The 26,523-nt window shown below is 34.4% G+C and overlaps 3 protein-coding genes across 3 annotated transcripts; 1 reads left to right on the top strand and 2 right to left on the bottom strand.

Annotated features, from left to right (window-relative positions):
• Positions 1-1,802: 1,802 nt before the first annotated feature.
• Positions 1,803-2,494, bottom strand: LOC149895802 (uncharacterized). The gene is made up of 2 exons (XM_090118506.1): positions 2,416-2,494; positions 1,803-2,041 (listed from the first exon to the last, which is right to left on the bottom strand). Exons 1-2 carry the CDS (start codon positions 2,489-2,491, stop codon positions 1,803-1,805), a joined length of 315 nt encoding a protein of 104 aa, XP_089974632.1. The 5' UTR covers positions 2,492-2,494.
• A 312-nt stretch (positions 2,495-2,806) lies between these two features.
• Positions 2,807-6,902, bottom strand: pen-2 (presenilin enhancer, gamma-secretase subunit). Its single transcript, XM_090118553.1, has 3 exons — positions 6,703-6,902; positions 4,435-4,539; positions 2,807-3,782 (listed from the first exon to the last, which is right to left on the bottom strand). Exons 1-3 carry the CDS (start codon positions 6,761-6,763, stop codon positions 3,643-3,645), a joined length of 306 nt encoding a protein of 101 aa, XP_089974679.1. The 5' UTR covers positions 6,764-6,902; the 3' UTR covers positions 2,807-3,642.
• A 4,673-nt stretch (positions 6,903-11,575) lies between these two features.
• Positions 11,576-24,995, top strand: LOC149895804 (uncharacterized). Its single transcript, XM_090118494.1, has 10 exons — positions 11,576-11,701; positions 13,593-13,770; positions 14,775-14,914; positions 15,573-15,710; positions 17,517-17,645; positions 19,069-19,170; positions 19,841-19,953; positions 21,962-22,039; positions 22,564-22,674; positions 23,438-24,995. The coding sequence occupies exons 1-10, from the start codon at positions 11,638-11,640 to the stop codon at positions 24,518-24,520; spliced, it is 2,136 nt and encodes a 711-aa protein (XP_089974620.1). The 5' UTR covers positions 11,576-11,637; the 3' UTR covers positions 24,521-24,995.
• The last annotated feature ends 1,528 nt before the right edge of the window (positions 24,996-26,523 follow it).

The following is a 26,523-nucleotide window of genomic DNA, read 5'->3' on the forward strand; positions in this document are numbered from 1 at the left end:
CATTAATTTAAATATTAGGTAGGTACCTATCATTTTTCAATATTTTACCATTTATAATTAGTCATTTTATTTTTATTAATATAAGATGTGTGTACTGTGTACTTGCTCACAATGGTGCAAGTACACACAATCGAATCTGTCTGCAATCATTGGCAATCATTTTAAGAGCGCTATTGGTATCTACTGCCCCGCACCCGGCGCACCAGAGATGTACAAACATCTCTTCCGTATTATACTTAAAACGTAGTGATTACTTATATCCTCTTTGATTATACTATAAAAGCAATCTACCCTAGCTTCAGCAAACATCCATGCGCTACAGTGGCGAGGCAGCCCCATCAGCTGCAGCGCTCTGAATGCGTTCCGTATTACATACCGTGTACATACCTAACTAATTAATTTAAAAAAATCAATTCAATATTCAAAATGTTATCTATGATTCACAAGCGCGTCGTTGAATAATCAATATTATATGATTGAAATGTGAATTTAAGCTCTATAATTTATCGTTATCACTACATAGTATAAAACAAAGTCGCTTTCTCTGTCCCTATGTCCCTATGTATGCTTAAATCTTTAAAACTACGCAACGGATTTTGATGCGTTTTTTTTAAAAGATAGAGTGATTCAAGAGGAAGGTTTTAGTATATTATTTATTATGTTTTAGACAAAGCGGGCGAAGCCGCGAGCGGAAAGCTAGTAATACCTATACATAACAGCCTTATAAAAGCTATGGAAGTGGAAATATTACAGAAATCAGTTACAATACCCTTTCAAAAAGCTTCGTCGTTACATAATTAATTGAGGACAAAGTCTTTAAAATGAATCATGCGTGCGAACATTCTGAGGGAAAAGTCCCTATGAATATTATAAATGCGGTTATGTACCAGGTAAAATACTTACTTTAAAGGTAGCGAGCGTTTATCGTCAATAATTAATTATTATTCTAGTCACCTGCCGACTTGTTTTTAAAAATTATGAAAAATATAAAAAATATCACTAACGTAAGTTTAAATTTCAACCACCAAAATGACTTTCATATCACCGAAAAAACGCGGAAAAGCTTATATTATATTTTCTTACAAAAAAAAAACAATTTAACAGATTAAAAATCGATGCGGAAAACGTGCGGAAAGATTCCTTCCCGCCAATTTCTCAGAAAGAAAAAACAAGTTACTTTTTCGTTCGTGCAAAATTTAGTAGGTTGTGGTTTTATTAGATAAATAATTATGTATGCTTCCCGCGTATTAAAGATAGACGTTTCCTTGATATAAATCCTAACAATTTTTAGTGGAAAATCTTATAAGGAAAACAAACTAAAAATTACTAAGAATTCCCTAATTTAAGTTGACTTCAAATTTTTATGTATGGATTTATAAATAAATAAATATCTTTATTTGCTTAAATATAGTTTACAAGTTATTACAATAAGGAAAGTACAGCACATTATGCATTCAAAACGGAAATAAAAAAAAACAAAAAAGTTTGTCTGCGTGCATTGATGCATGCGCTTTGTAAACGTTAATGTAGGTAGATTAGGTACTAATAGATTTTTTCCTCAAAAAATAAAAGAATACAATATGTCAAAAATACTTGAAACTAAATGATTGAAATGAAAAAAATAAGTTTTATAAATTGAAATAATAAGAAAGATTGAATGAAACTTGAAATTGTGTGGTTTCAATTAAATCTGTCCCTTAAAAGTGAGTCAAAATCGAGCAAAAAAGTTTGTAACATACAAAAATACAGTTGTAGGGTGTTAAAAATAAAATAATAAAGAATAATATAATTATTAAATCAATTTATTTTTTCATAAGTGCGTCCTTCAAAGCACTAGCAGCCGCTGCAGCCGCTTCTAAAACCTTCGGAGCTTCATCTGCTAAAGATTTCATAAACGCATCAACATTTTGCTGCTGGCCAGCCGCTAATTTTGTCACAGCATCTTGGAATTTAGAGAACGCCACATTTTTCGCGTCGGCAACATCGTCGAAAAGTTTTCGCGCCTTATCTTCTGTCACATTTTTGCCGTCGATTATTTTACCTTAAATTTTATGTACATAATATTATGATGATTAATTAGTATTTATGTAGTTATTATAGACGCTAAGCTTTAAGGTAACTAACATAAATAATTTATTTGAATTAACGGCTGTGACCGTGTGACGACACAAATATATAAGTATAGCGCTATGTTGCCATTATGTTGCGGTCGGTCCAATCCTATTCTAGTGGGTATTACCCACGGTATTACCCCTTTTATTATTTTATCCTATTTTTTGGCTATCCTATGAACCCAGGCTTCATTCTGTTTAACTATCAAATGCCTCCTTCGCGGACTGTAGTTTTATTTTTTTGCAATAAGCTATAAATTATGATAAAAAAGTAAATTATATATGTAGTTTAAATATTACTCACAATCCTTCAACCATTTAATAAGGTTATCAACAGTATTCTGTTTATCTTTTTGTAATTTGTTAAAATTGTCCTCCATTGCGTCAAAATTACTCAAAATTTATATAATTTACAAGAAAAAATACATATTCTATGAAATAATTTAAAAAATATAATTAAAATCTAGTGTTACAGTAGTGTCATGTAATATTGACATGTTTATCAAAAAGTTGGATAAAACTCTATGCCTATAAATCGTAAAATAGGTTGTTAATATTTTAATACCATAGATTAGGCAGTATTTAAAAAGCATTCGAGCCACTTTCTGCTTTTTCAAGTATGAGTCTATGTTGTAAATGTATTATATCTGAAAGACAACCATTAAAATAATAATGAAATATAAAAAAACAGTTCGTTCTATATGCATGTCTTTTATTCATCTTAAAAATACAATTTATAATATTTATCATTTGCCTTAATACATATTTTACAAATTGTATTTATTTCATTTTAAGTAAAGCAGTATTAGCCATAAACAATAAATAATTATTTTAAATTAACTGAAAAATTTGCAACTATATAAACTTTTATTGAACATAAGTCCTCACGGTCTTACTAATAAAATGTTACCCATTCGCTATGCAATGGATTAGTTATTGCAATAACCTGTCTTGTTTTTATGATTGACGTTTCATGTGAGCAAGAGCAGGACACAGCTATGGTAGAAAATGGTTGAAATTTATCCATTGTTTAACTTTTTATTAGTAAGACCGTTAGTCTACAAAAATTACCGCCTCCCTGGTCCGGTGGAGACGAAGAAAAAAAATGTCTCGGTCTGGCAGGACACAGAAGGCTGATCACCTACTTGTCCCTAAAGAAAATCGATCAGTGAAACAGATGTATAGTTTTTATTACATTCCTTGAAGTATGAGGATGGTTCTTATGGAGTGAAAACGTAAATATATACCACGGGCGAAGCCGGGGCAGACCGCTAGTAATAAATAAATATATACATCTGGTTTCCATAACACAAGCGAAAGCTTAGTATGGGATCAGATTGTGCCGTGTGTGAATATAGTCCCGAAATATTTATTTTATTTTATTTTATTTTTTTATTGGTAATAGGGAAGCGCTTGACCACAATCTCGCCTGATGTTAAGCTGAGATGTGGTCTAAGATGGAACGCGCTTCCCTAGAAGGTACCTGGTATTTATTATTTATTTATAATTTATATACATATATTAACTTATTCTAAGCTCTTCCCAAAGGCACTATAAAGGACAAACTATCGCCGACAGCGCCCCACGCCACTCGATTCATTTGGAACGCTGTCACCCATACAGCAAGTATGACGATCCAAATTATAGATCCGATTGTGCTTAGAATTACATCTGTAATAAAAATAGTTAATTTTTAGAACATTATGACTAATATTTTAAGAAGTTAGTAGTAGAATAGTTAAGATATTAGTAGTAGCACAGATAATATAATACTAGTACTAGTTATTATAATTATGTATTTTTAACAGAATTTGATATGTAAGAGATTACACTAGCTGTAAAGTGTGTGAATAATATAACAATTCGCATTTCAAAATTAGTGCAATGCTCTTAAAATAACATCAATTGACTCATATTCAGCATTTGTATAAAAAGTAATTGGAACAGCTTCTGCACTACAAATATGATATGTTAGCAATAAAAAGATATTATTCTTCTATTGGAAAACTAGACAAACTATTAAAATTGATGCATCAGTTTTCTGAAGAACATACAACATATTAAAGTTTTTAAGCTATTGCACAGCTTCTATCGCGAGCCTTGAACGCGGGGACCGAATCGAGAAATTCCGTAACGGAAAAAACCTCACGCTCCCCACTCCGACGGGCGCGGAGGTGTGGCTTGAAGGCATAGCATGCAATAGCTTTACCGCGGCAGTCCCCGAGTGCCATACGTCTTTTTTTTATATTCAAATTTTTCTTAAAACTTTTCACTAAGTAGTCGTTAATTTTAACATCTTAAGTTAAATATACATAAAACTCACATTTCTTTATTTCCTTCTGCTCCTCAAAAGCCGGTTTAACAAATGCTTCTCTGAAGAACCAAACTGCATTGACCGCCCACACAAATGGTAAGAATATACAACCAACTGGAAATGAGAAATCATCATTATTATAAGCTTACTAACTTTTGTTCACGGCTTTGACTGCATCATACAAATAATGCCATAATAATCTTAATATACAGTGGTAATTAGAAACAGCATGGTTCGAGTGTGCCAAAGTCAAAACCTGTTGAAATGCCGCCAATATTTTTTTCTTCTACAAATATTTGCACCGTTGTTTAAACATTCCATCTCAAAGTTTCTGAAAATTAATTTGCTTTGCAGTATAAATGGGTAAAAGTAAGATTTGTAAACATTTTTCTTTGATAAACAAGAAAAATAATTTTAAGTTTACATTTTGACAAAAACTAGAGTTACAGGAAAATTGCAAATCATTTAGAGTGTTCAATAAAAATATAATCAATGCTATAGTTTATTTAAAAGAGCATGGTACTTCCGATCAAGTGCCTAGAAAAGCTCGACCATGAATAACCACTCCACGCGAGGATAGGCAAATGATTCTTTTGGCAAAGATGGATCCATTTAAAAGTTGAAATTCTATTATAAAATTAGTTTTTTCCGATGACGAACTTCGCAATGTGTCGATGAGATCGGTTCGCAAGCAGTAAGTCGAGGCAAAATTTTTTGGGAGAGACGCCAGGTAAGTACAGCTTCTTACTATAGGCAGTACAGGGAACAACGATTTTCATTTACTAAGAAATACACTCCGCCAGTGAAAAAATTTTGTTTTGGGATGAAACTAATTAATTAAATCAATTCTGATGGCAAAGGACACGCGCGTCGTTCAGTTAACCAGGCCTTAGATAGTTCAGTAGTTAGAATAAACAGTTCAGCATGGCGGAGGAAACATTATAGTATGGGCACGTATGGGGTTGTTTTTAGACTGTTATAATCTTTATAGACAACAACGGCTTTACAACGTCGTGGCTTAGATTGTATGAGATTTTAACACGTTTGCAAAAACATTATTTTCTAATAGAATTGGAATCTTTAAATGGATCCATCTTTGTGAAAAGAATTACTTGCCTATGCTCGATAGCAGTGGTTTTTCATGGTCGAGCTTTTTTAGGCACTTAATCAGAAGTACCATGCTGTTTTAAATAAACTGTAGCATTGAATATCTTTTTATCGAACACTCTAAATGATTTGCAATTTTCCTGTAACTCCAGTTTTTGTCAAAATGTAAACTTAAAATTATTTTTCTTGTTGATGGGTCACAAATCTTACTTTTACCCATTTATACTGCAAAGCAAATTAATTTTCAGAAACTTTGAGATGGAATGTTTAAAAAACGGTGCAAATATTTGTAGAAGAAAAAAATATTGGCGGTAATTCAACAGGTTTTGACTTTGGAACACTCGAACCATGCTGTTTCTTATTTGTTGTCCAGACTGAAAATACTCGGAAATCAGACTTCACTTAAAGTTGTTAAATTTTATTAATTTAAGCTAACGTTTGATTAGAATTAAGCAATTTCTTATAAAACTAGATAAACGGGTGTTCTATTACATATGAAATAATGCTTAATCTCTAATACGTTAATACACAAAAGTAAATAAATTTGATGACTACTTCATCCTGTTACGTGTTTCTAATTTAACGTCCACCACTGTATATAAATCTTGTGTCACAATGTTTGTCCTCAATGGACTCCTAAACCACTTAACCGATAATAATAAAATTCGCACACCATTTGTGCAGTTCGATCCAACTTGAGAGATAGGATAGGTTTTATCCCGGAAATCCCACGGGAAAGGGAACTATGCGGGGTTTTCTCTGAAAACACGGGCGAAGCCGCGGGCGGAAAACTAGTAATGAATATAGTTTTAGAAACTATAAACACATAAAATTATTGTATTATCACTGAAGCTTGAAGTGTACTGTTTGAATTAAATCTGCTGCTTTAGTGGGAAAAAATTGAGTATAAAAGAGTTGGTTACATAGAAACATACAGCTAACAAGTGTGTAAAATAACTTCTTAGTGAATTGAAAGAAAGACAATAATAAACACATAACATTTATATAATATTCAGGATTCAGGTTTTATTACACAGTGACATTATATTTGTGCACACCTTTCTAGTGAAATTGTTATATAATTCAAGGATCTATCTTAATATTATAATAATGCGCATTTCTGCGTCTGTAGCATTGTAAGATTTAAAAAAGAAAGTAAACATTACCTACCTTTGAAATAATTTCTGCAAAGCTCTAACTTCTTGTCATTTGGTAACTTATTTAAATCCATTTTAGGTATTTAATTCTCTATTTACTTATGTATAAAAGAAGTAATATGTAAAATTAATTATTAAGTAGGAGTTTATTCGTATCGATACAAATCGATTTGATTATTTTTTATTTTGACGCTGACTTGTGTAGGTACTGTAAAAATGACAATCATGACTCAAAGATGAATTTGACATTTCTCACGATGTGACCAGAATAAATTTAATAATCTCCTCAAATATTTTAATCAATACCGAACCATCGATTCTGAAGCCAGAACTTCAAACCGGCACTGCATAGGAAGTAACAAATACCCCTGGATAAGCTTTTTATTATGTTGTTGCAGCTGTTCATATATAACATAGGTTAATTAACTTTCTTATAGAAAATTAATGAATAAATATGAGTCCAAATAATCTATTATTTAAGAATTCCAAAACACCGTGCAGTAATATAAAATGTTAGTTATGATTATAAACTGTTCTACATAATTGGATAACTTCCCAAACTTGTAATTTCTCCCGAAATAAAGAAATCAAGTGCGTAGGTGGTCACCCTGGCACCAGTGGCAATGACATTTAAAGAATTTAGAACTCCGTTTTACGTAGTGCAACAAAACGCTGTTTGTTACTTTAAATAACCAATACAATAATGTATTTAAAAATCATTAATAGACAAAAATTTGACATTGTAGTATTTATGAGGTTTAAAAACCAATACATAATTGTTTCCTAATTCGAATAAAATTGCACTCGACGCGGACATGCCAAATTTATACTTACTATTAATTAACCCTTATTTTAAAACGCTGGGAGCTATACTTCCCACGTCTCAGATTTAAGTAAATCGTGTTGTATTTTTATATGCTTAAACCTAATGCTGTGTAATATTTATCTACGCAATCTTAACATTTTAGAGAACTTTTTTTCATGGAAACAGTTTTTAGAAAATTATTACATGTCATGGTAAACACACGTCAAAGTCAGGTGACGTGATTTTGCAGCCGAAAACGATCGTTATTTTTTAGTTTTTGGTGTAGTGCTCAAAAAAAATTAGATAAGTAGATTTGAGTTCTAGCTATGTAAACTAGACTATATTACGGTTGCGTGAAACGTAAAAATATGCCCAGAATCTTTCTTTTATACCTTGGTAGAGTCGATTGAAATTAAGTCTTTAAGTGGGAAGATATCATCCCAGTGTTCGTCACTGCACACGACATTCGGAAATTCTATATATAAAATCTGTGTGTCTAAAAAATCTTTTTTAGTTGGTATAAGCAACTTATTTATTGTTATTCGTTATTTCCTGATCAGATAATTAGAAATCTTAACTCAATACATTAGTATTTACCTATTGTTTTTATTTTGCTGTAGAAAAATGCCATTTTTATGTTGAAGTCATTCATTTTTCAATTCCCGAATTCTTCCCTCAGTAAAAGAAACTTGCATTGATGAGTACTTTCACCTCCTTTATTAAAAAACTTGATCTTTATAATTTTTACGATAACATTAAATTCACAAGTGGAGTCAGGGCAACTAACTAGTGTTTTAAAATATTGATGTCTGGAGTGGACACTGGGAGCTATAGTTCCCACCTTTCCAAACTTTTTACAAGAGAGAACAGATGACGGGATATATACTTCCCACCGAAAAAAGGGTACTTCCCCCCCACTAACCCCTTTTTTGTGTGTATTTTTGAAATCTACGACCCAAAATTACCCAGGAACGTATCTTACTTTTTTGTTAGCTCCTCCACAGGCTCGCGTTTGAATAAGGGTTAACTTAATTGTATACGTCACGTATACGTAGTATATTATTATTAGTCTGTGCTATTACCGAAATACCGACTATCGGTCAATTAAGGAAAGCTGGCATGTTCACAGTACTCACACTTATGCAATTTCACTTACAGTATGTTCAAAAATAAATGCGACTCTAGTTTCATTTTAGACTTGAATTGTAAAATGGGTGCGTTGTAGATAAATATAATGCAAATATAATTACTTATGAAAGCTCTCATAATTTACCTGTACAATTATAATTTAAAAGTAAATCAATTGATGAAGTTAATTATTTATTCTAATAATAATCAATTGGATAAAAGTATTAATAATCATTCAATTATCAAATAATAATTAAATTTCAGGTCATAAAAACAATACAAATAACACGTGCGCTCACTCCCAAGTCCCAACACACGGATGGTTATTTTGATAATGATTTAGAGCTATTACGCACTGTCGACCTGTCGTTAAATAACGGACGTCTTCTGCAGTTGCGGAGCAGTCTTGTCCTGACTTTGGTCGAGTAAAGATATCTAAGAAATATTATATTTGTAGTAAGTAGTAAGTACGTAATACCTACCAATACGCGCTAACAAATATGTGTTAGGTACATGTTTATTGTATAATTTTCACACTATTGGTTTTAAACTCAAACTCAAACATTTATACAATTAGACTTCTTCTAGAAGCACTTTGGAATCGTCATAACAGTTTAACAGTTTTAACATTTACCACCAATTCAGAAAGCAGTATCTATAGAGAAGAAGAAGAATCTATTTAATCATAATCGTAATCTTCTACTTCACTGAAACTTTCATCGCTCGAAGAACTCGCCGTCGGAATTTCTTAATGTTATTATAAATGAGTCAGTGTAATTTAATTTAATGTAATTTAATCTACTTTTGGTTCTAATTGAATAAATTTTCCCTCATGTTCTCGCGTCTTTCTCCAAACGTCACTAAACATATCCAGACTAATAGCATTTGTTTCCTTTCTAAATAATTCTTCCACAGTTTTCAAGTTAAAGTTCACATTTTGTGATGCTACTTTCCCTTTAATTATGCCCCATAGTAACTCTATTGGGTTGAGTTCTGGATGGTATGGTGGAAGGCACAATACACTATGTCCATGATCTTTGAGGATTGCATCAAGTAGGTAACAATTGTGTATAGTTTGGCTTATTTTTTTTAATAATGTGATAACTCTGATTATTAATTAGTAATTTGATTAAAAAAAAATGCTGAAAATTTTAGTCAAAATTATATTTAAAAAAAATTTATATTTTTCTAACAAGATCCTTATTATCCAAATTTCCACCTTGGTGAGAAAAATTGACATTTCTAATGAAAATGAACAAAAAATTAAATGATTTTATTAAATACTGTAAAATAGTCTATAATTCTTCCATTTACTGTATCACAAAATTCTTCATAGATTGTTAGATATTCGTACTACACCAATTACATCACCCTGTATTTATAAACAATTGCAAAATATGACACATACATAGGCCGGGAGATACTGACACAAAATTTCGGGTCATTTGTAACAGAATGTTGGTTCTACAGAGGTGTTATTACGCAATGACTAAAAGAAAAATGATGGTCAGAACTCAGAACGCTGGTACCGGCGGACTAGTCGCGTCAAACGATTTGTAACACAAAAATTTTAGAATTTACCGATAGCCCATAAAAAAGATGTAGGCGGTAGTGTCATGCCATACTTTTCCGGTGTAACTTACAGCCCCCCATACCGACGCGATGCGTTGATTTAAAAAAAAATTCAACCATTTGTACCAGGCTAACTTTTGCACAGGTAATCATCATCGTGCAGACATTTACGAAAATCGCCATGCCATACTTTTCGGACGATTCCAAATGGCCACCATACCGCCGACAATCTGCAAAAAAAAAAAATTTTTTCGCCAAACAATTTGTTGGTACAAATTGTTTGGCGAAAAAATTTTTTTTTTATTTGCATTTGGATTTTTGGAGAGTATTTGATAAAATGTGACCATTATTATATTTGCCATACTTCTAGTAGGGGGAAAAAGTGCTGCTATACTTGAAAAATTAATTTATTCGTCACGTTTCAAAAATACGACTGTACAATACGTAAAATAATTTTTTACAGTATGGGATCATTATATTCTGTTTGTTTGTATACAATTCTACCTAGAAAAAAATATCGCAGATTGCAAACATGGGGCGGATGATTGTAAGACTTAAGCCAAGACGTAAAAAAAAATGAAAAGAATTGGCAATTTGTACCAGTACGGCATTTTTGGAAAGTATATGATGCAACGTGACCCTTATTATATTTGCCATACTTTTAATAGAGGGAAAAATTAGTGCCATACTGCTACAAATCGTTCAAACTACGAATAAAATCTTACAATAAGAAAAAAATCTTATACACATTCGCCACCTTTCACAGGTATGGCATTATCACACTTCTATTTATAATCATTCAGGAGTTGTTGAAAAAAAAATGTAGGGTGGTACAAATCGTTTGGCGAGAAAAAAAAATTCAAAAATTTGCAGATTTTCCGCGGTATGGCGACCATTGGAATCGTCCGAAAAGTATAACATGGCGATTTTAGTAAATGGCTGCACGACGATGGTTACCTGTGCAAAAGTGAGCCCGGTACAAACGGTTGAATTGTTTTTTTTTAAATCAACGCATTCACGTCGGTATGGCGGACTGTAAGTCACATCGTAAAAGTATGGCATGACACTACCGCCTACATCTTTTTTAAGGGCTATCGGTAAATTCTAAAATTTTTGTGTTACAAATCGTTGGACTTTCGCTATTTATCCGACGAGTGTGACTAACGCCCACGCGACTAGTCCGCCGGTACCAGCGTTCTGACCATCATTTTTCTTTTTGTCATTGACGTCATTGACTAAGACCCCTCTAGACCGCCATCCTGTTACAAATGACCCGAAATTTTGTGTCAGTATCTCCCGGCCTAACATGTGCAATGTGTAAATGTGTTGACGTTCCAGCTCTTCTTAATATACCTGTACGTGAAAAGGAATGAAGCTAACATCGAAACAAAAATGGCGTAATTTGTTGAATGTCAGATCAGTGAAAATGTAAAATAAATAAAAATGTTTAAACGTGTAAATCATGTGTTTTTGTGTATAGCCGTACTCTTATTAACTTTTAAAACATGTAAGTTATTCAATTTTTGTTTATAATTCTGTTACAATAGCAAATACTTCGTCATATTGTTTTAATGGCATTACGAGCTTTTTTCAGTGTTTTAGTATTTACAGGTCCTTGGAATGTTTGAAATTACCTTTATTTACCTTGTTCTTGGTTTAGAAACGTATTTAACGTTATGTACATGTTAAATATATAGTTATTTAGTCTTGTTTATCAAATATCTATCTAGCAACGAATAATGGTACTTTTCTATGGTGTTTATTCGATTTTATAACGGTATTTTTTATAGTATCCTTTCACTATCGTGCCAAATATGAATTATTGTACACATTTGAATATAAAATACCGCTAATAGATGTGAGCTTTCACCTGCCATGGCAGGTTATGTTATGAATATCATTTTTATTTGATTACAGCTTATATAAACATGTATATGACCAAAAATTATCCTAGTTGTATTAAATAAGCATATTAATTAAATATTGGATTTTCATGAGTATGTAAAAAGAGAAAAAATATTATAATAATTATCTACCTGGCTTGTTTTTAGCATACTTTTCAGTATAAAATTTTGCACATTCTCAACGAAGTGTATAGATGCTGATATAAAAGCAGAATAAGTATGTCTTTGAATGTCTATACATCATTAGTATATTGGAGGAATCCATAGTTTATTATTATCATTAATATTGTTGTTATTATCACAAACAGACAGTAAATATGTACCCAAAAACATGCTTTTTTCAATAATTTTTATGTTTGTCTCGTTATGAATGTATGACATAGATGACTAGGCTTATATATTGGCCTAGGTCTAGCTATTGTTATATTTAAAAGGTGTAAAAAACTAAATAGCCATTCTTGCCATATCAACCAAACCTGAATGAATTTTACACATATTTCAAATGCAAATTGATGGTAAACCTGGCTGTACATGGACTGCTTGAGTAGTTAACGGCTGAGCGACGTACACACACTGTTCTAGCTGCCGCTACAAACCGCACACTTTACGGCTTGAAACGGTCGCAACTGCTTAAAGAAGTGTATTGCGGTGAATTGAATATCTATAGTTTACCGCGTGGTCTGTGTACGACTGCCCTAAGTATAGAAAAATCAATAAAATATGTTTATTTGTATAATAAGCAGAAGTATCAACTAGAGTATCATTATGAATTAAATTTATTTGAATAGATTATTAAAGTAAATAATAATAACACAAACACTGAACTTATCCTTGTAAAACAATTATACTATAATTTAAATGTCATTAGCAAGGTTATACCAATTTGTAGGAAAAATAACTGTTAAGAAATTTCAAGGGTGTTACGGAATCTGTATATGTATTATATATATAATAGGCAAAATTAAATTTCAATATTTCTTCATAGTATTAAACAAAGTTGATGTTGCTGTCTGTCCATATCTATGTATTCTTAAATCTATAAAACTCTGCAATGGAATTTGAAGGCTTTTTTCATAGATAGAGTGTATAAGAGGATGTTTTTAGTATATAATTTGTGTAGTTTAATACAAAGCAAAGCCGCGGGCGGAAAGCTAGTAATCTATAAATATAAAAATAAGCCATATAACTAATGTTCCTCATAACTCAAGGACAACTGAATAGTTATCAATTGTTACTTTATTTTCTGTGATGTTACAAAGTCGTAGAGAATCAATCCTATTGTTAGTTGGATTGTGTTTTATCTTACAAATATTATTTACATGAAAGTTTGTGACGATTGATAGATGTATGTTCACATAATCACCACTGAAAGGATTTTAATACTACTTGGCAGCATTGTAGCTTACCAGAATAACAGATAACCTATTGAACAAAAACAGGGTTACATAGTATATATTATATTATGTAGTTATCATGTATATTACAAATTTTCAGGCTTCAGCGACACACCCCTCCCTTTCCTGGCGCTCTACAGTCCAGGGGACATAGAATACACGGACGTTGTAGTGCGCAGAGTTCACGACAACCTGACGCTTGTGTGCGAGGTGCGCGGTGAAGAGGGGGAGCGCGTGTTCGTGTGGAACTACGTCAACAACGGCACTGATGGCGGCCGGTGAGTATGATATATACCCTGGCGTCTGCCATGCAGCTGGCGGCCAGGGGATATACTATATTGTGGAACTACGTCAACAACGGCACTGATGGCGGCCGGTGAGTGTATTGTATACTTCCTGGCAGCTATCGACCAGGGGATATACTGCTATATACAGTTTCTGGCAGCTACGGGCCAGGGGTTTGAATCTTTGTGATTTTGTTTGTATTAACATGAATACATCCATACTAATATTATAAATGCGAAAGTAACTCTGTCTGTCTGTCTGTTACTCAATCACGCCTTAACTACTGAACCAATTTGCATGAAATTTGGTATAGAGATATTTTGATACCCGAGAAAGGACATAGGATAGGTTTTATCCCGGAAATCCTACGGGAACGGGTTTTACTTTGAAAACGCGGGCCAAGCCGCGGGCGGTAAGCTAGTTGATGATATTTTTATTTATATTGATTCAACGTTCTTATTTACATTTATGGAGCTTATATAGGCTCATATAACATCATGCTATAGCCAAAGGGATACCTTAAAAATTTGACTTCGTCTTTTTCTACTTTTATTTAATCTAATTTCTGAGTGACAGACTATTATCTATGCCAGAAATCTTTTCAAGTGGTATTTGAATATCCAAAATCATACATTTGTTGTATTTTTCTTCTTTTTTTCTCGCCAACCAACCCACTTACAAAATAAATATAAAATAATATTAAAATTTAAATAAATTATTAATAACTATTTAGTTAGATAGGAATGTAGCAAATCGTCACTATCACTATCACTACATAGTATAAAACAAAGTCGTTTTCTCTGTCCCTATTTCCCTATGTCCCTTTGTATGCTTAAATCTTTAAAACTATGGAACGGATTTTGATGCAGTTTTTTTTAATAGATAGAGTGATTTAAGAGGTAGGTTTTAGTATATAATTTATTAGGTTTTAGACCAAGCGGGCGAAGCCGCGGGCCATAAGCTAGTTTCAAATAAATTTATCTCTATTCTCTTTCAGGCCGTTCACAGTGGACTCCACAGGTCCGGCGAACGTCAGCAAATTAGAGCGACATGACCTACAAGAATCAGACAGCGGACATTACATGTGCTCGTCGCCGCCGTTCAGCGTCACCAAGTATATACTAGTGCAGCCGAGAGGTGAGGGAATATCATTTTGTGTTTAGCCATTTCGCCTATTGTACTTCTTCAACGATTAAACGTATTCTGGAATAAAAGCTTATTTACATACATGTGCTCGTCGCCACAGTTTTGTAGCCTCGAAGTATTTTATTAATTGATTTTTATTTTAAAATATCGTTTACCTGTGATATATAAGAGAGGATTATTATTGTTTTCATTAGTGTGACTGACTATAATTCTTTTGAAATTTATAAACTAATAAAATGTATAATAACGGAAACAGTAGTGCCAATATTAAGGGAAATATTATTATGTAAGCGGTTTGTATTTCTAGATGTTAAATCTTGAAATAAACGTTACATGTTGTTCTAGTAGTCCATTTCTGTTGTATTTCGAGTGTCTGACATGAAAAAAATGTATGCGTGTACTAGTGTACACACATAAGAAATGAAACTTCTTTATGACCTTATTTTTCAAAAAATAATTTACTATATGCAACTTTACACAAATACGTCGAATCACGCGTGGTAGGGATAAGAAAAAGATGGCGCGTAACGAAAAAATGTTACACTAAACTTTTTTCCAACCCCGATAAAGAAGTTTCATTTCAAAATTCGCAAAAAAAGCATATTTTTCTTAAAAATTTTGTGATTTTTTTTACTTTTTTATTAAAAAGGTGGTCCGCAATGCGCCCGCGGTGCGTTCACGTGCGGCGCCCGGTGCGTGCTCGCCGCGTACGTATGCGACGGGCGCGCGGACTGCGCGCGGGGGGAGGACGAGGCGACCGCGTTCTGCCCGCCCGCGCCTTGTCATAGTGAGTGTAGTGTTATATTTATAATTTTAAGTGATTTATGTGTTGTCACAGAATACATAATAGTAGCTAAACGCTACAGAACGGACACTCTCCGCCTCCCGCCAAAATTAAACACTTACCTCACCCCGCACGATCATGCTATAAATGGCCCGCATTCTGCAAGGACAATACGCAACGAAGATTGACAACATTAATCAAATTGACTTAGGGCCGATTTTTTAATGCTTGGATAAAACTTATTCGTCGAATAATGTATAAAACTACCATTTTAAAAACGTATTCTAATTGCCCGTATTTGACAGTTTACGTGACATTTTAATATTATCGTGAAATACTTTATTGGACGGATAAGTTTTATCCAAGCATTGAAAAATCGGCCCTAAGTGATTTATGTATTATTGTGTGAATTATGAACCCCACAGCCGGAAAAAATTAAACTTTACAACCATGTCTCGATGCAGACAGGAGTAATGGAATCATTATACAATGGAAAAAATTATAATGACGTAAAATAGTTTCTTTTCAAGCCAGGCAGGATCAAGAAGTTGCCAAACGCATTGAAAACGCTTGGAGAAGCTTTTGGTCGATGAAAGAGCTGATGAAAGGAGACTTGCCTCTTTCACTAAAACGAAGGCTCATGGACATGTGCATCTTGCCCATCCTCACCTACGGTGCACAGACTTGGTCATTGACTGATCGCCAAAAGTCCGCACTTGGGGTTTGCCAAAGATCAATGGAGCGCAGCATTTTGGGCGTAAAGCTTTCTGATCGTATTCCAAATAGAACGCTGCGCTCAAAAACACAGATTGTCGACGTAGCCCATAAAGTTGCCGAGCTCAAATGGAACTGGGCTGGACATGTTTGCCGGATGTCCGAAGAGTTGTGGGCAAAAATCACCACTATGTGGATCCCCGACAATGGAAAAAGGCTGCGTGGAAGGCCCAAAATCAGATGGCGCGACGAACTGGACTCTCATTGCAAGGAATGGGCTAAAATTGCTCACAATAGGAAGACATGGACGAAGGGAAGAGAGGCCTTTGCCCAGCAGTGGGACAGCCATGGCTGAATAATAATAAAAAATAATAATAAAAAAAAATTGGATGCTAACTAACTGCTGCCGTATTCACTTTCCGTGCGAACGGCGTATTTTGTGTGAATGTCGTTAAATATTTTGCAAAAAAAAGCTGATGTATGGTTTGTTTGTTTTTTGTATGTAAGCGTTGTTGTATTGTTTGTTTTCAAAATATTTTGCCTGATCAATATATTATACAGGATTAACATCAACATTGTTGTCATATGGTGTTAAATGTGTCCTTTTCTTATTTTCTTTTCTGTTTTGGATCTTATTAAAACGTCATAGATCTCCGATATATTGAAATGAATAGTGTAGTGTTTGAGTAAAGTATAGGTAGTGTACGATTCACGAAAGATGACCACGAATGGCGGCCGTCTGCGCACGTACACTCATGAAGAAAAGACTTTTTGGTTTTGCATAACCAGCGTTTACGACATTAAACAATTAATTATTTAACCAAAATTAAAATATTATTTTGTTTTAAGTCTTTTCTTCGTGAGTGTACGTGCGCGAACGGCCGCCAATTTGTGGTCATCTTTCGTGAATCGTACCGTACTATATCCCCGGATGTCCCGGGTTCGCGGGTAGTGGGGAGCTCAGTCACGCAGCAGCCCCCGGAGTGAGCGGACGTGTGGTTACCTTAGTTACTGGCGACGTAACGAGCCAATCTCATCCATTGCGTATACGAGTGTGAACTCGTATCTACAAATAGCTTTTTCTCTATCTAACAGGTAGTACCCGTTTAAACTGTACATCGGGGCGTTGTATCCCGGCGGCCGCATGCTGTGCCCCCGGGGCTGTGCTGTGCCGCCAGCCCGCCTGCTGCGCGGAGCACCCGCGGTACTACCGCCGGCGGCTCGGTGAGACCGCACATACACACATACACACTGTGCTGTGCCGCCAGCCCGCCTGCTGCGCGGAGCACCCGCGGTACTACCGCCGGCGGCTCGGTGAGACCGCACATACACACATACACACTGTGCTGTGCCGCCAGCCCGCCTGCTGCGCGGAGCACCCGCGGTACTACCGCCGGCGGCTCGGTGAGACCGCACATACACACATACACACTGTGCTGTGCCGCCAGCCCGCCTGCTGCGCGGAGCACCCGCGGTACTACCGCCGGCGGCTCGGTGAGACCGCACATACACACATACACACTGTGCTGTGCCGCCAGCCCGCCTGCTGCGCGGAGCACCCGCGGTACTACCGCCGGCGGCTCGGTGAGACCGCACATACACACATACACACTGTGCTGTGCCGCCAGCCCGCCTGCTGCGCGGAGCACCCGCGGTACTACCGCCGGCGGCTCGGTGAGACCGCACATACACACATACACACTGTGCTGTGCCGCCAGCCCGCCTGCTGCGCGGAGCACCCGCGGTACTACCGCCGGCGGCTCGGTGAGACCGCACATACACACATACAGACAAACACACATACATACAAATATATAAAGTGCACAGTACTCATAGACACACAGTATAATATATAGTACACATAGACACATATAGTAGAGCCATTTTAATAGGCAACATTTGACAGTTCAACAAAATTCAACAACGCGTAACCTAATAACGACGACATAGAATAACATGAATTACGATTACATATTTATAATAATAACGACCGATACAAGTAATTTTAGGATTTGGTTTTACTGATAAACCATACTATCGCTACAATTTTAAAGTGAAACTTTTATTACATCGTCTCAAACTGTTTGGTATGTGTAGCGCATGTCGCGTGTATCGCGGCTGCCGAGTAGGTATACCTACTCGGCAGCCGACCGTCACGCGACATGCGCTACACAAAGCAGTGTTCGGAACCGTTCGAACAATTTCACTTTTACCGTGGTTTCATAAAACCACACAACATTTTTGTGTCAATAAACCTTTTTTCTTTTTAAATACCAGAGACGTTACTCTAAAAATCGAAATCTGACATCTAGAATCGAATGCATCGATTACTTGGGAATAAAAACGCACACGCACACATTTTTTTATGGATCGGTGACTATACAATAATTTCATGAGTTTATCATTATTTTTATTTAAGCATTTTTTTTAACTTAATTCGCTTTTTTAACTTAATTATCTATATAAGCATTTATTTAAAATTATATATGTTATCAGCCATCTGGTTTCCATAACACAAGCGGAAGCTTAGCATGGGATCAGATCGTGCCGTGTGTGAAAATTGTCCCGAAATATTTATTTATTTATTTAATTAATTAATTACTTGACCCAAACAAAAAATTACCGTATTTATTCTAAATAATTTCAGACGAAGAAGATTTGGACGTTTTGGAGTATCCGCCGCTAACGGAGGACAGACACACGCCCGACGAGTTTGGCTTCATACAGTCCACCATTTACACGGTTACCGGTAGGTTACTTATCTTCTTATATATAAAATTCTCGTGTCACAATGTTAGTCTGCATACTCCTCCGAAACGGGTGGACCGATTCTCATGAAATTTTCTGTGCATATCGGGTAAGTCTGAGAATCGGCCAACATCTATTTTTCATATGTACCACGGGCGAAGCCGGGGCGGACCGCTAGTAATATATATAAATCTCGTGTCACAATGTTTGTCCTCAATGGACTCCTAAACCACTTAACCGATTATAATAAAATTCGCACACCATGTGCAGTTCGATCCAACTTGAGAGATAGGATAGTTTAAACATGTAGGTACCACGGGCGAAGCCGGGGCGGACCACTACTATATACTATAATATTATAAAGCTGAAAAGTTGGTTTGTTTGAACGCGCTAATATCAGGAACGGTGGTCCGATTTGTAAAATTCTTTCGGTGTTAGATAGCCCATTTACCGAGGAAGGCTATAGGCTATATATAGCATCCTAATAGTTATTATTTAGCTTATTGTATGAATCCTGTTTTAAAACCGTTAAAAATATAATTTTACTTGCATATCTATTTTGCTAGTATTAAATCCAGTTTTAAAACGGTCCTACAATTTCTTATTTTTGTTATCTAGTAATAAATCCAGTTTTAAAACCGTTTTAAACTAATTTTTCTTATTATTTTCAGCTTGTGCATTAATATTTATGATAGCGGTCGTACTATTGGTGTCTGCATTGTGTAAAATGCATTTAAAAAGAGCGGCCTTGAGGGGATATAGGCATACGGCTCAACACTATTCGGTGAGTTTTGTGGGTATTGATAGTCGTTTGAAGTGAAACTTCTTTATGCGCGTTGAGAGTAAAATTTCAAGGTCATATGTCATGGCAATACTATCATGTAACGACGATTTTGGTATATTGCCAAAGAAGTTTCACTTTTAACACACTCGGCACACACGCCCTTTTTTTTTTCAAAAACAACCAATTATTTATTCAATTAGACTTCATCAAATTTATTCAATAAGAAGCACTTTTGAATCGTCATAGTTTTATCATTTACCAAAGATACCAAAGATTAAGAAAAAAACTTCGTGGTTGCTCTTTTAATAGCATTCTCTTTTTTACTATGTATTTTTTTTTAATAAAGTTATAAGAGAGTACAATAATATGGTATCTTTATTAATTGAGATACACATAATTTTGTCTTATTCATTTAAGTAGGGATGTAACGATACATGATTTTGCCGATACGATACCGATACCGATATTTGTAATCAAATATCGGCGATACCGATACCGATACCGATATCGATGGCTTGGTAGAAAAATAAATAGTGAATTATGCATAAAAGTTACCAACATTTAACAGAGACTAAACTGTAAATCGTTCCTTTAAATAACAATGCCAAATCAAAAAACAAGAAAACCATTTTTTTTATTATCATTATTTTGCAAAGTCAGTTAAACTTTAAGTTATACACTTTCAATCAGTTCCTATTAAAAGTTTACTATTGATAGAGTTTTTTCAAAAAATAAAGTGCGCACGCGCGGGTGGCCTCCCGCATCGTTCATTGGGCGCGGTTTTTTGAATTGTTTGATATCGGTATCGGTTGTTTTATAATCGGCGATACCGATATATCGGCTTGCCGATTATATCGGCCGATATATCGGTATCGGTATCGTTACATCCCTAATTTTAAGTGTGTTTAATTAAAACATGTATGGTCATGGACGTATAAAAAAAGACGGACGCCGTATTACGAACAAACAACGTGAAGCCACCATAGTAAGCTAGCGATCGTGTAAAGACAATAAACACGCACACACTCTCACCATTGTAAGCTAGTCGGCCGCCATTACGTCGTGAACTACCGACTGATTAACTGCGTCACTGTTTCACAAAAATATTTAAAATGCCGTCTTGCGTGGTTAAATGGTGTCGCAACAGTACAATTTTAAATAACAAAACACAAGGGATTACATTCCACAGGGAAGCAAGTTATTTCTTTTATGTTTTAATTACAAAATTATTACGACAAAATTTATAGAAAAAAATACAGCCGCCATTGTCATCAGGACAGCTGTTGCCATGGCAACATGGCACACACACATGGATGTTTCGCCGCCATTACTAGGCTTCACTCAATGTTTAGGCGATATACCGTCCGTCTTTTTTTATACGTCCATGTGTATGGTTATAAGTTTTAAAATTTCCGAAGTAACTGCATTCCTTATTTGACGACGCGGTTGGCGCAGTGGAAAAGTAACTGCCTACTGAGCCGACGGTCCCGGGTTCGATTCCCGGTCAGGGCAAATATTTGTGTGATGAACTCAATTATTTGTTCTTGGGTCTGGGTGTTATTATCTATATATGTATTTATAATATTATATTTATCGTCGCCTAGTACCCACAACACAAGCCTTAATTGAGCTTACTGTGGGACTAGGTTGATTTGTGTAATAATGTCCTATAATATTTATTTATTTATTTATTTATTTATTTATACACTACTAGCTTCTCGCCCGCGGCTTCCCCCGCGTTTTCAAAGGAAAACCCGCATAGTTCCCGTTCCCGTGGGATTTCCGGGATAAAACTTATCCTATGTGTTAATCCAAGTTACCCTCTATATTATGTGTGCTAAATTTCATTATAATCGGTTCAGTAGTTTATGCCTGAAAACCATACATACATACAAACCTTTCCTCTTTATAATATTAGTATAGATAAATTTACTAATAAATTTTACTTTTCTATTAATAATTTAATTTTTTTTCTTATGATATATTTTATGGTCAATAATTTTTATAGGCTCGCTACCCACCAAGGTATGAAGCGACTAGACTTTTAGATCTACCGAACTTGAGTCCAACAAGACAACCAGCACAGGTGAATATAATTATTATATTATATTGACATAAAAATAAATAATTACATAATAAAAAAAAATATAAAACCTATACCGTTCCTTAATAAATGGGCTGTTTTACTTTCACGAAAAACTTGAGTTTATTAAGTACTAGCTGTACTGTGCGGTTTTACCCGCATTGCTCGGCTCCTTTTGGTCTTAGCGTGTTGATATATAGCCTTTAGCCTTCCTCGATAAATGGGCTATCTAACACTGAAATAATTTTTCAAATCGACCCAGTAGTTCCTGAGATTAGCGCGTCAAACAAACAAACTCTTCAGCTTTATAATATTAGTATAGATTCTTATAGTAAAAACTAAAAACATGATTGTTCTTTAATGATTAATTAAACTTTTGTATGTACCATGTTTTATGCTATATTATATATATCATGGTGATGAAAAGATAAATAATAAAAGATATTTGCTTTTCCAGAGGAATTAAAAGTTTTCGTTCAATTTTGTAATAAGTTTAAATCATTCGTTAAATAAAAATATATTTTCAGTGTGAATCAGAGAGTGCCGTTTCGTCGCCAATGTGCGAAGCCCCAAATACAAGTAACTCGGGCTTCGCCCTTTCACGATTGTCGTCTATGTTCTGTACTAGATATGCGCAGGTGAGATATATAATTTATTTATTTTATTTATTTATTTACAATATCTTCAATTAAAATAATGTAGAATATAAATGTTAACCCATTGAGCCCCGAACGGTCAGTCTACGACACAATAGATTTTCTATTGTGTCTGTGATTCCGGGGCCTGAGTGTGAGACAATGATAGTTGGATTTCAACGTTCTAAACATGTTTTTCACCGTTTCATATATAACAGTTTTATCATGATATTTATATTTATACCGGTCTTCTTAATCATAAAGAATAGGCTTATTTATGTAGATTACAATGGTTGATAAAAAATCCCTACTAATATTATAAATGCGAAAGTAACTCTGTCTGTCTGTCTGTCTGTTACGCTTTCCCGCTTTTACCTCTCAACCGATTTTTGATGAAATTTTGTACAGACAATCTTTAGACCCTGAGAAAGAACAGGCTACCTTTTATCAAAACACCACGCGGGCGAAGCCGCGGGCGGAAGCTAGTGTTATATAGGTACAGCTATCTTTCTATGCATGGCTAGTAATCTTTTTATTTGTGATTGAACTTGCAAATTACTAGGAATAAATGTTGCCATTTTAATACTAAATATAATATTTTTCAGTGTCTGGGTGTTAATTATGTATATAAGTATTTATGTATTTAAAATTATATATGTATGTTTATCAGCTATCTGGTTTCCATAACACAAGCGAAAGCTTAGTATGGGATCAGATCGTGCCGTGTGTGAAAATTGTCCTGAAATATTAATTTATTTATTTACAGGTGCCAACGCAATGTGACGTCGAAATGACGGACGTCAGATCGTCATCACTAAACAATTCGCCAACACGAAACCCGCCATTAGACTATCGTTCACCAATAACCAACTCAGATTTATATTACACGAATCCAGATTTAACCAACCTAGGCAGAGATTTGAATTACATGGCAACACCTATTGAGTTCTTTAGACGACGAAACTTACGTAGGAATACATTAGATCGAGTTATAGATCATTTAACACACACACCCAGACCCTTAACCTTACAATTAGGCAGGTTCCAATTTAGTATACCGCGATTTAATAGACAGCCTAGGCCAGACACTCCAGATATAGCGGAAATTGATATAGATAATCTCGATTTTGTTAGATTGAATGCCAATGATACGTACACTTTAAATGGTAGGACGATTCGTCTTTTGGGGGCTGATTTTGAGAATTATCCAAGTATAAATGGGAATAGGCCTCCGCCCTATACTGAAGCTATGCGATATAAAATGTATGGGCCTCCGCCGGAATATTTGAGTCGTGAAGGCATAAATCGGGAAAACGAAGCCACGAATAATATAGAAATGCCGCCGTGTTACGACGATCTATCGAATACTAACGGAAATAACGGAAATTCCGTGGGTAACGGAAACGCCAGTGATAACGGAAATTCAAGTACAAGTAACGAAGCTAATGCCAGTGTTAACGATAACGCGTGTTATAACGGAAACGCGAGTAACGATAGCGGAAATATCGCTAGTTGCAGTAATAACGGAAATTCCGTGACTTATAATATTAATGGAAATACATCGAGTTACCATAGTAACGATAACAGCACCAGTATGAATAATAACGGAAATTCCGGCAATAATAACGGAAATTCCGCAAGTTGCAATGATAACGGAAATTCCGCGAGTAGCAATAATAACGGAAATTCCGCAAGTTACGACAACGGAAACACAAGTGCCATAGACAACGGAAACCAGAGTTGCGCACAAAATGACATAGACAACGGAAACGCGACAATACCGGAAACGATTAGTTCCGTTATAGACAACTTGCCAGCCATAGACAGCGATGTTGTGGTCAACGAATAGATTAAGTTTGTATTAAGTTTTAATTAAGTTAGTTTTAAGTATTGGACACTAAAGTAACTAAGTTTTTTCGTTACATTTGTAACAATTTTTGCGAGATATTTTTGAAGAGCACAAGTTTTTTTGTCGTTTTTTGTTGCGTTTTAAACGCAATTTGCAGTTGAAAAATATTTACAATTATTTCCTTGCAAATTTATTTTGAAGGAATAGACATTTTCCTGTGAACAATTTTTTTTGTCTGTTTCAAAGACGGTATAATAATGAATTGTCTAGCCCGTTTTGGGTAAAGTGTTGCCATTTTTTAAATCACTTCTTGCTTTAAATGTTAGAAATCACAATGTATAGAAATATAATAGATAGAGTGGGTATAGTTCGATTAGAAAGAGAGAGAAAGATTGAAGTATATCTGTCTCTTTTTCTCATTAATAAAAAAAAATATAGCAGAATTGTCAGCTAGTTGCATCTTTATTATTTTTGTAGCAAAATGTTTATAATATTTATCAAATTTTAAACTAGTTATAAAATTTCGATCATTTTGCGCAAGGCGCAGGTTCAAATATCGCATAATTATAGATTCTTTCCATATAACGTCTAAAACTAGTTACTTCGTTAGAATGAGACAGATAGTGTACTTTAATCTTCTATCTCTCTCTAATCATTGAATATTTTCGATTACATTCAATATATCTTTCCTACTCTATCTATAATATATCTGTAAATACAAAAACATTGACGTACTACATATAAACAACTAGACTCACAATTGCATATTAAAAGGTCGTCAAAAATGTTGTATAAAACATTCATTGGAAATAACACCTTATTTCGTAGCAGTAATGTTCAAAGTTTATTGTATATTTAGAAAACTCTGCCTGATACACACAGGCAGAGTTTTACTTCGGACATTTTTTTTGAAGTGAAACTTCTTTGTTGGAAAAAAATTTAGTGTAACATTTTTTCGTTACGCGTGACATTTTCCGTTACGCGCCATCTTTTTCTTATCCCTACCACGGGTGATTCGACGTATTTCTGTAAAGTTGCATATAGTAAATTATTATTTGAAAGATAAGGTCATAAAGAAGTTTCACTTCTTACGTGTGTACACTAGTACACACACACATTTTTTTTTATTGTGAGTCTTGTTTTTTTTTACGTTAATGATACCACAGATTAAAAATGTGCCCCAATAAAGAAAATGGGGCATTTTTAGTGCCTTAGCGTTTAGAGTAAATATTATTTTTGCCTTATTAAAGGGCTTTCCACGGCAGCACTATTAGTGAAATTATAAACACCAGTCTCACCATATTTTGATAGGATTTTACGATACGTGTAACACAAATAAAAGATAGTATGAAGACCTGAGTTAGTTCTAAGATCAGTGTATATTTGCAATAAAATGAAGAAAATTAAGCATTTGCTAGTAATTTAAAAATCGAAATAAATATTAAAAATGTATTATTTTGGTTCTGGTTTCAAGAAAGTTAACAGGTTGATTTCTTTTTCAGATACTTTTAAAATTGATATAAATCCTGTCCTTTTTAATCTATTAATGTATTTGTAAGAAGAAATTGGCTAATATTTTTTTTAAATATCACTAGTTTGACTTTTCACTTATAAATTATCAAATATGCTTTTAAATGCATTAAATAGTGATTACAACAATAATCAAATATTGTTTTTTAACCAACTTTGAAAATATGTTATGAATTGAATTAGTATTTTTTTACTTTGTGTTAAAAATGTGACTTTGAAATTTATATAGGTACATATATTTTTTAATTTGTTCATTTGCTATTTCTGTTATTATCGCGGGTTCGATTTAATCTTTAACTGTCTTACCACAAAAAACTTTAGACAGGGTTTAACTTTAAGCGCGGTTTCTCTTTAATCTGGTTTTGTCGTATTTCACATAGACAACTATTAAAGTGACAGATCCCTGGTTTAAAGTTAGACTGTGTTTAAATTGTTTTGTGGTAAGACCATAAATGTTTATTTTAAAAATAAAT

This window comes from Colias eurytheme, chromosome 30 (assembly GCF_061535395.1).
Source record: "Colias eurytheme isolate Ceu_HAF_F1 chromosome 30, ilColEury1 Martin Lab GWU primary, whole genome shotgun sequence".
Lineage (NCBI taxonomy): Eukaryota > Metazoa > Arthropoda > Insecta > Lepidoptera > Pieridae > Colias > Colias eurytheme.

Excerpts from the sequence above, each read along its gene's own strand:
- pen-2 (XM_090118553.1), bottom strand. The coding sequence starts at position 6,763 with ATGGATTTAAATAAGTTACCAAATGACAAGAAGTTAGAGCTTTGCAGA. Across the intron at positions 4,540-6,702 it reads TTGCAGAAATTATTTCAAAG|TTGGTTGTATATTCTTACCA; the intron begins GTAGGTAATGTT and ends TCTCATTTCCAG. Across the intron at positions 3,783-4,434 it reads GCAGAAGGAAATAAAGAAAT|ATGTAATTCTAAGCACAATC; the intron begins GTGAGTTTTATG and ends TTTTTATTACAG.
- LOC149895804 (XM_090118494.1), top strand. The coding sequence starts at position 11,638 with ATGTTTAAACGTGTAAATCATGTGTTTTTGTGTATAGCCGTACTCTTA. Across the intron at positions 13,771-14,774 it reads AACGGCACTGATGGCGGCCG|GCCGTTCACAGTGGACTCCA; the intron begins GTGAGTATGATA and ends ATTCTCTTTCAG. Across the intron at positions 19,954-21,961 it reads ATACGGCTCAACACTATTCG|GCTCGCTACCCACCAAGGTA; the intron begins GTGAGTTTTGTG and ends TAATTTTTATAG.
- LOC149895802 (XM_090118506.1), bottom strand. The coding sequence starts at position 2,491 with ATGGAGGACAATTTTAACAAATTACAAAAAGATAAACAGAATACTGTT. Across the intron at positions 2,042-2,415 it reads TATTAAATGGTTGAAGGATT|GTAAAATAATCGACGGCAAA; the intron begins GTGAGTAATATT and ends ATAAAATTTAAG.